Here is a 10,420-nt window from a genome sequence, read left to right as displayed (position 1 = left end):
TGCATAAAGACGACCATAGATGAATTGATGCATTTGAGTAATGGTGTTGGAGGAGAATATTACAAGTATCACGGACTGGCAAAAAAACAAATAGATCTGTGTTGGAAGAAGTACAGCCAGAGAACTCCTTGGAAGCCAGGGTGGCCAGACTTCATATCTTATACTTTGGACATATTATCAGGATGGACCAATCACAGGAGAAAGACATCATTTTCCGTAAAGTGGTGGGCAGGAGAAAAAGATGGAGACCACAAACGAGATGGATTGGCACAGTGGCAACAGTAATGGGCTCAAGTGTAGTAACGATTGTGAGGTTGGCCCAGTGTTTTGTTGTTGTGTACAGGGGTCACTATGAGTCAGTATTGACTCTCTGGCACGAAACAACAGCAAAATGTCTATGATACAGTGTGGGCAAGTGAGGCAGGGAGATCTGCTGAGAAAAATGTTACAACTGCCTTACAAATTAATTTTAAATTATACTGCAGTACATTTTAAGAGCTAAGTGAAAGATATAAAAAGAAGTTCAGAGAGAGTTCAGTGAGTAGAGACTTTATTGGAAGTTCTGGTGATGATGGCGTATCTTAAATGCTAATAATCCATTTCAATATCTAATTAAGCTACCCTGAGGCCATCCTCAAGACTAAAGGCATATTATATTAGTTACCACTATTTTAAAAATAAACACAAATGCAGGTATCCTCTACTTTTCAAATGCTTGCTTTACACCACTTCACTTTTATGAAAGATCTATAGTACCTGGTTTTGCTAACTAAAAGAAATCGAAAGAGGATTTTCACCTTTAAGGGTGTAGGGGTGGAGGTGTGAAAAGTGAAACTGTTTCGCAGTGAGCACCCTGAGCAGCGAGAGTGGTGTCACCGAGCTCCTTCCCCTGGGAACTACACCAGACCTCAGCATCAAGCATCTCAGTATCACTAAGTTTTCAACTGTGTCTGTGAGCAGCTGGGCTGTTTTTTATTTACTTTGTACACCTTCCAGTGTGTTCTGTTTCCCCGATTCTGTTAAGTGAAACTATACTGTTTAAATACTGTTGCTGTTAAGTGCCACTGAGTCAGTTCTGACTCACAGTGGCCCTGTTTAGGGTTTCCAAGGCGTAAATCTTTGCAGGGAACAGAAAGCCTCATCTTTCTCCTATGGGGCAGCTGGTAAGCTTGAACCCCCAACCTTGTGGTTTGCATTCTAGCGTTTATCCTAGCAAGCCACCGCACTACTGTATAATTGCTTTTGTTGTTAAGTGCTGTCAAGTTGGTTCTGACTTACAGCAACCCTGTGTAGGGTTTCTGAGGGGCAACTGGCGGATCTGAACCACTGACCCTTGTAGTTAGTAGTGCAGTATTTGTCCTACAGTGCTTACTATAGGATATGCATTGAACATATCATTCTGGCTTTTACTACAGGTTAGTGTTATTTTAGGTTTTATGTGTCATTTGGTATAATTTGGTAAGTTATTTTTGGATCTGGGGAACAATGAAAAACTTTCCCCAAATAAAGTAATGGTAATTGCCTCTTTGCTTTATGCCATTATGGTTTATAATAGGTTTTACAGGATTGGTCTACTCTCTCAAACAGCAGGGGAAACCTTTATATACCATGATTATAAACAAAATTCACACAATTCTTTTGAAATTTAAAAATGTCATTATATTTCAAAATCCTTAGAATGCATGTATAGTTTGATTCAACAATTGCACTTCGAAGGATTTACCCTAGGAACATAGAGGGTTTTAAGAGATGATGATGCCTTGTAACAACTACTTTCTAGAAAAGCAGGCATATGCAAACACACACCTCAATTTAGATGATTCAACACTCTTCCCCTAAAATAAATTTTCTAAAAGTTGTCTAGTATACCAAATTTGTTTAATTACAATTGGGCCACCATTCACTGTTTAAAGAAGTTCACTTACCAACAGGACTGGAGAAAATAAAGCACAAAGGGTATGAAACTCTTCCATCATCGTGTTGGTATTTATAACTATACACAATGAAGGTTTTTCTCAAGTTAAAGAAACTGAAAGTATTGCTTTTTTTTTGAGCCAGACACCTATAGCTGTCAATTCAGTTCTAACTCAAGGCAACCCCAGATGCGACAAAACAACTGCTCCCCAGGGGTTTCTTGGCTATAATCTCTTATGGAAGCAGATTGCTAGGTCTTTCTTCCGTGGTGCTTTGAGCCAGGTGGTAGTGGTGTTAAGTGACACTGAAGAAGAGAGGAGAGGCTTTCTGCTCTTGTAATGATTTACAGCCTCAGAAACCCTATACAGAGTGTCATTGTGAGTTTGAATTGACTCCATGGCACACAATTCACATTGACCCTTTACAGTTTCAAAGGAGTGGCTGTGGGTTTGAAACAACCTGTGGTTAGTACTCAATGCTATCCTATAGCGCCACACCAGGACTCCTTTGAGCCAGGTACCTACCAACAAAGTTCTGAAAGAAAATACATACTTGGGGAGTTACTGAGTAGCAAACTTCTATCCCATCCATTTACGTCACGCCTATCAATTCATTATCTATCCACAAAATTATAAATGGGCCCCAGAGATAAACGATCATAAAATCATTATCACATCTAAAATACTACATGTAGAATATGAATTTGCCAACATGGGTCTTTTTCTCAATTGTTATTGTACACATACATTAACAAAGGGAACTCTTTAATTCATTGCATTAATACATCGATAGTTCAATGTGAACATGTATTTTTTTAGTTTGGTGGTGATCATGATATAGGAGGAAATTTTATAAAACATGTCTTTTAAAAGCTGAAGAAATGAGCTTACAAATAAAATCTTCACCACTAAAGAAAACACCTTTTTAAAGCACAAAGAAAAGGATATCGAGGTTGTCGTTCAGGTAGTTCATCTTTAAGTTCGTCAGGTGAAATGCCCTGGCATAATGAAAAAAAAAAAAAAAAAAGGAGAAGCAACTGTTAAATATCTTCTCACCCAGAAATCCTTAAAGAAATATACTATATACTGAAACATCAATTCTACTAAGAGTTAGAAAAAGTCAGGAACCACTCAGCAAGATAAGCTAACTCCTCAGAGGAAACAATGTCTGATTTAATTTGTAAAAATTCAGTTCCTTTTACTTTAAACTAATTAATCTGCTATATTAAGTACTTAAGCTAATTTAGCACCCAGGTTTGAAGCAAGTTACAAAGTTGAGTCACTTTCTACTGAGCACACAGCCCTACTTTCTACCACTTACTATACTGGATTTTGCTAATGCTTTAAGGAAACTGGTTAAATTAGTAAGACAGTGAACTACACAGTAGTTACCACATGCTTTTTATGTACACTGAGCATATATTTAAAATAGATTCAGAACTCATTTTAGAAAAAGTACAACTAATATACACTTTTTGAACAATAATTACTTTAACTGATTGAACAAACCTCAAGCTCCTCGTCCAGTACCACCAAGCGTTTATCCTTGTCAATCTTCACTAAAATAAAAACATAATATAAGTAAACTATAATTCTAATGTGAACTTGATCTACTCATCCCTCACAGTCTCAGTCTTGGACAGTTTTGTTTTTATATCTAAAGTGTAAACATCAAAAAACAGAAGCATAAAACTGATTAGCAGTTTTCCTTTATGGTTTATTAGCTAGCTTTTGCTTTTCAGTCAGTTTTTAACAGCTTTACCCACAATTCACAGCACCTAATTTGCTTATGTGGAAACTGAGGCTGGTGCAAATGGTGAATACAATCACCTGATAATGAAAAGATTGGAAATTCTAGTCTCACCAGGAGCGCCTCAGAAGACAGGCCTACAGTGATCTACTTACTATAATAAAATAGTCTACTTACACCCAATGAAAACCCAATGGCACAGTTCTACTGACACCCAAGGGTTACCATGAATTGAAATCAACTCAATAGCAACTGGTTGACTGGGATTTTATGACAATTTCTTATATCACTGGGTATATGAAGAACTTTGTAACTCAAATCAACTTCCCAGATAATAAGAAAAAGTCTAAAAGGGTAATAACGGTGACTGAAATTGGTTTATGTACAACATGGTTTGAGCTGTAAGAGAAAAGTGGCCCAGGAATCAGGGTAGAGAATCGCCTGACTCCCAGCAGTTCCAGAATCAGGATTTCGTGATGCATGATCATTATTCTGAAAAAGTAAATGACCAAAATTGCAGAGATAACTGTACTCAAATATATACATAACAAAACAATACAAAGGCAATCAAAATATTTTTAAAAACCAAAAACTATGTTGCTGTTAAGTGCTGTCGCTGAGTCCGTTCCGACCCACAGTGACTCTGGCATAGGTTTTTGAGGAGTAGCTGGTGGGTTTGAACGGCCGACTGTGCTGTTCAGTGCATTATCCTGCTGTGCCATACCAGTACCTCTCCTTTTCTCCATTAGTCTGAAAAACTGAACATTTGTGGTTTTGTACTAATTGCACCATAAATTCTGATCTCCAAGAGCTTTATTTTTTTGTAATATGACACAGACACTGATTTTCCCTTTCAAGAACTATATATTTATGCTGTATTATTTATTTGTTTTATCTGTAAGGAGCTCTGGTAGCATAGTAGTTACGTACTGGGCTGTGAACCACATGGTTAGCAGTTTGAAACTATCAGCTGTTCTGTGGGAGAAAGATGAGGCTGTCTGCTCCTGTAAAGATTTACAGCCTCGGAAACCCTGTACAGGGTCGCTATGAGTAGGAACCGACTCCACAGCACATAACAACAATGACAATTATTTATCTGTAATGGGACCAGAAGTCATGAAAAGTTGCAACTACCCTTGATTAGTTCACATTTTCCAGGTGCATCTCTGTTAAACCATCTGTAGATTTTCATATTTTCACCACTTCATCTATACACTCTAAATGTTATCTAAGAACAAAAGGAAAATCTGCATACCACCAGGCACTGCTCACAGTGAAAGAGGCATTATGCAAATCATCCTTTCCATTTTTAGAAGTCAGTAACACTTAAAAGAACTCTCTATGAAACTGGGGTGTACGTCTTGAATTGGTGTAATACTAATGTGACTTTGAACACAATGCTGAGCCTTACCATTTTAGGTATAGAAAAAGAGAGTCTGAGTATGGCTGACCAGGCTTATTTTTAGTTCCCAGAGATTTAAGGATGGAGTTGGATGGATCTCTGAAAATGGGAATCCTCATTCCCCAAGTGACCAAGAAGAACACCTTTCTAGAGACATGTAGGCAGTTGAGAGGAGGACTATGGGAGAGGTGGGACACTCCACCCCTGTTCTTTCACATTAGCAGTTACTCTTAAAAAGTAATGTAAATGGGGAAAATGAACCAGGATGAGACAACATTACTTTCTAAAGGTTCATTTATTCAATGTAGCTACAACTACTGCGAGATAAACCACAAAACTAAGACCATATAACTTTCAGGGGATTACTTTTAGCTTACTTATAATGGCAGCATTGTTTGTTTCTTTGCGAAAACGAAACTTTCTCAGCTTTTCCACTAAATCTTCAGCAACATCACAAACCACCAAAGATTCACTCTAGGAAAGGAAACAAACAAACAAAAAATCACATGTAAAATGTGACTTTAATATATGTGCATGCTAAAGTTAGGCAATTTAAATACATTTAAAATGTGATACTGCCATCAGTGAGTATTAATTATATGAAAGCATTAAAGTGAAACAAATGGACACTTATAAGATCTTTAAGTCTACCAATCTTTGGATCTACATTATTTAATCATACATGTTTGTTCATCTGGAGTCTTAGTGTGTGATAAGTACAGGTTAAGTGTAAGATAAGAATTAGACTGCTAACCGCAGGTCAGAGATTCAAACCCACCAGCTGCTCCTTGGAAACCCTATACAGGGTTTTGATGGCACTTAACATTTATTTATCTTACATATAGGGTATACTTTAAATTTCTCAGCGGGTAAGAAATAGTGACTCAAGGAACCAGACATCATAATGTGCAATTTCATCAGAACCCAAGAAGGGAATAATCCAGGATCACTGTCTACTCTTTGGAACATCAGGCAGTTGTGTGTTTGTACTGTGCCTGAAGATAGAATCATCTTATTGTACTTAGAATTAATATAACATTGTTTGGAATCTGTCAACTATGAAAAAAATACAAACAAAAGTAAATTGCAAGATTATTGTTGTTGTTAAGTGCTAGTGAGTCGGTTCTAATTCATAGTGATCCTGTATAGGGTTTCTGAGGTTTATAAATCTTTGCGGGAACAGAAAGCCTCATCTTTCTCTTGAAGTTTTAAGATTAGAGACCAAAATATGCTTGTAACTAAATTAAATGACGACGGAGATAAAGGGAGCTATCAAAAATGTATGAAGGAAGAGTTCTGGAGGCTCAGTGGCTAAGCACTGGGCTGCAAACCAAAAAGTTGGCAGTTTTCACCCACCAGTTGCTCCATGGGAAAAGTACTAATTGGGCAGTTTGCTTCTGTGAAAATACAGCCTTGGAAACCATCTGAGAGGCAGTTTAACCCTGTCTTTATGTTACTGTTATTAAGTGCCATGGAGTCACTTCTGACTCCTGCCTACCTTTTGGTTAACAGTCTAGTGCTTATTCTACAGCACCATACCACGAGTCCTATGTTGTTGTTAAGTGCAGTTGAGTTGGTTCTGACTCTTAGCGATCCCGTATAGGGTTTCCAAGGAGAGGCTGTTGAGTTTGAACTGCCAACCTTGTGGTTCACACCAACCTTGCAGTTAAGTGCTTTTCCTACAGTGCCACACCAGACTTCTATAGGGTTGTTGTAAGTCAGAACTGACTTGACCACAATGAGGCATTATTGTAGAATGAGAACTCCTGTATCATTGATTCAATCAAAAACAGAAAAAAAAACTCAGATGAAACAAAGCCAAAAGAATCTTTTAGAAATTATGAAAAAAGATTAATACTCTCTTCCAGATATTTGCCATGGAAACAGTCTAAAGCACTCTTGTTTAAGTGTTATAATCACCACTGCTGATTACAGGAAAGAGCCCTGGAAGCTTAACGGATTATGAGCTAGGTTGTTAACTGCAAGGTCAGTAGTGCAAATCTACCTGTTACTCCGAGTGAGAAAGATGAGGCGTTTTGCTCTCGTAAACATTTATAGCCTAGGAAACCTTATTCAGGGTCACTATGAGTCAAGACTGACTCGGTGGTACACCACCACCACCACCACCACTCATTATACAAGTCCTGGCATGGTGCTGTAGGATAAGCACTGGGCTTGAAACACAAGGTCAGTGGTTCAAACCCACCAGCTGCTCCTTGGAAACACTATACAGATTCACTGAGTTTGAATCAACTGGACAGCACTCAACTGTTTATAAGCAAGAAAATGGAAATCTTTTTTTTCCTATATGCAAAACTTGGAACACATAACTAAAGTAAAAAGACTAGGTCATAGTGAAACCCTTTCTTCATTGTTTGCTGACTTTGCAGGTCAACCGGAGTTTGTAGTCCAGGGCTTATCCTGTTGTTGTTGCTGTTATGCATAACAACAACAACATACCTTATAAGGATATGCTCTTACACAGTCTCCCTGGGAGTGGCAGGTGAGCCAGAAGCACTGACCTTGTGGTTCACATGCCATCGGCTATCCTACACTGTGCTCCTACACCGAATTGGTTCCAACTCATAGCAACCCTGCTATAAATCTTTGTTGTTGCTGTTGTTAAGTGCCATTGAGTCAGTTCCGACCCATAGTGACCCTGCATAGGGTTTCCAAGAAGCAGCTGGTGAGTTTCAACCACTGACCTTGTGGTTCAAACGACTTTGCAGTCCAGCGCATTAGCCCACAGAGCCACTTACAGGAGCAGAAAGCCTTATCTCTGGATCTCCCTCAGAAGAGCAACTGATAGATTTGAACTGCTGACCTTGTGTTTAGTAGCCCGGCTCATAATCTACTAGGTTAATAATATGTTGTTGTTGTTGTTGTGTGCTGTGAAGTCGGTTCCAACCCATAGTGACCCTGCACAGGGTTTCTGAGGCTGTAAATCTTTACTGGAGCAGAAAGCCTCATCTTTCTCCCGCGGAACAGCTGCTAGTTTCGAACTGCTGACCATGAGATTCATAACCAGCCCGATTCATAACCACTACGCTATACTAATCCATTATACCAATATGTACTTCTATTCTTTTAATTTTCTTTAACGAGGAGATTCTAAATCATATGCAAATTCTTAAAGCTGGATTCAACTCTATTTCACATTTTTTCTATCTGTCAAGAAAGAGAAGCCAGAAAACTAGAATTCTATTCTTCTTCAAACGAAAGGTTTCCATGGTCAAAACTAATAAATATTTTAGATATGTTTATCCAAGTTGTTATAAAAGTCCTTCCTATCTTCCACCTGATACCCAGAGCTACTTGTGCAGTCTTGATATTCTTAGGACCAACAACCAAGTGAAAAATATGCTTTGTGTTTTAATTTGTAGTTTCTTATTTTATATTTTTATCTCTTTCAATATCATTAATAAAGTATAAAACTTCTTCTTACAATTTTAAATGCTTACAGTTTAGTAGAATCACTTACGAATAAGTACAATGCTGCTGAGTGAAATTGGTGGTGGTGGCTGTGTGCTGTGGCGTCGGTTCCGACTCATAGCGACCCTGTACAGGGTTTCTGAGGCTGTAAATCTTTACAGGAGCAGAAAGTCTCATCTTTCTTCTGCTAAACAGCTGGTAGTTTTGAACTACTGACCTTGAGGTTAGCAGCCGGACTCATAATCACACTTAACAACAACAACAACCACAGCTCCTTAAATCACTGACTAGATGTGGACATGTGTTAACTTATGTAAAGGTGAAGGCAATATACATTCAAAGGCAGATGGGCAGAAGAACAGATGAAGAAACAGGGAGGAGTGCAAGAACTAAAGGGAAGAGAAGGTGCCTTCCAGTCAGTTCTGACTCATAGCAATCCTGTATAGGGTTTCCGAGGCTATACAACTTTACAGGAGCAGAAAGCCTCATCTTTCTCCCAAGGAGTGGATAATGGGTTTGAACTGCTGACTTTAAGTTAGCAGTCCAGTGCTTGTCCTACAAGCACTCCACCAGCACTTCTGGACATATACATAGGTCTGCAATAACAGTGATCTACAGGCAAATATAGGGACAGATATACATGCTGATCGGGTGTGGAAGGGAGAGGAGTGTGCCCACAAATATATGAAAGTTTGACAGAGGATTTGTGTATATGGGTATTTACTTTTGCTGCAAATACATCCATGAACATGATGGAGCATACAGGTGGCAAACAATGATATCCTCTTAGACACTGCCAAACACCTTGAGGGAATGAGTTAATTATGTACCTGCGGGTTCAGGACCATAGTCTTGGGGGACACCATGGTCAAACGACATAACATAGTCCACAAACACAATGTTGTACGTCCTACTTTGGTGAGTAGCAAGTGGGATTTTAAATGCTCATAGACAGCCATCTAAGATCCAACTATTGGTCTCTCATTGTCAAGAAGAAAGAAAAGTGAAAACTGAAGATGCTTGAAAACAATTAGTTCAATGGACTAAAGGGATCATGTGACTATCTGTCTCTGTGGCCTTGAGACCAGCAGAACTAGACAGTGCCCAATACACAGTGACAGGCTACCACTAAACATTGTTCTGAAAACGATGCTGTAGTATGTGAGAAAATGTGGGACAAAACTCAAAATAGCAAAAAAGACCAACCAGCCATGCTGGTCAGATACAGAGTCATGGAACCCCTAGACTATGGTCCTTGGTCACCCTTCAGGTCTGGAACTAATCTCATCTCCGTGGTCAAACTGTCAGCTAAGCAGTAGATAAATATACAGAGTGACAACACTAGTGAGGTATGTACATCACAGAATGGTCAACCGTTTGAGATCAAAAGGGCAGTATTTAACCAAGGACAAAATTCAGAAAGGTTGGGTAAGAAGGAAGAACAGAAATAAGTCATACAGGGAGGGAGTGGGCCAAGTGATATTACATTGGGGGACTGCAATCACTGAAGTATATGATGTACAACTGATGATCATCTGTAAACATTCTGTTGATTGATAATAAAGTTAAAAATACAAAGAATAAGCAAAACGTCTTAAAAACAAGTTTATATGGTAAATTGAAGTGGAGTTAAGATCATGTGTTCACTTATAGGTTAATCCACATAATGAATAATTAGTAAGTGTTAGGCACTTTGTCAAATGCAAGGAGTCCTGGTATGACACTGTAGGGTAAGCAATGGACTGCTAACTTCAACGTCAGTAGTTCAAATCCACCAGTCGTTTCATGGATACCCTATACAGAGTGGCTAAGAGAGCTGACTCACAGCACTTTAACATATCAGATAAAAGATACAGTCCTTGTCCTCAGAGTTTATATGATGGTCTAACAGAGAAATCTATTGACTACATCTCTGGAAAGATA

At 38.6% G+C, this 10,420-nt stretch overlaps 1 protein-coding gene across 1 annotated transcript in view; it reads right to left on the bottom strand.

The window, feature by feature from the left end:
- GMFB (glia maturation factor, beta) overlaps window positions 1–10,420 on the bottom strand; it is a 23,520-nt gene that overhangs the window by 4,046 nt on the left and 9,054 nt on the right. The window contains exons 2-5 of the mRNA XM_006864646.1: window positions 5,443–5,539; window positions 3,423–3,472; window positions 2,862–2,911; window positions 1,926–2,008 (exon numbers count right to left, since the gene is read on the bottom strand). Coding sequence (XP_006864708.1) covers window positions 1,926–2,008; window positions 2,862–2,911; window positions 3,423–3,472; window positions 5,443–5,539 — 280 coding nt within the window. The remainder of the gene's footprint in view (window positions 1–1,925; window positions 2,009–2,861; window positions 2,912–3,422; window positions 3,473–5,442; window positions 5,540–10,420) is intronic.

Source organism: Chrysochloris asiatica, unplaced genomic scaffold (assembly GCF_000296735.1).
Source record: "Chrysochloris asiatica unplaced genomic scaffold, ChrAsi1.0 scaffold00067, whole genome shotgun sequence".
Lineage (NCBI taxonomy): Eukaryota > Metazoa > Chordata > Mammalia > Afrosoricida > Chrysochloridae > Chrysochloris > Chrysochloris asiatica.
This window is presented reverse-complemented; position numbering and strand designations above follow the sequence as displayed.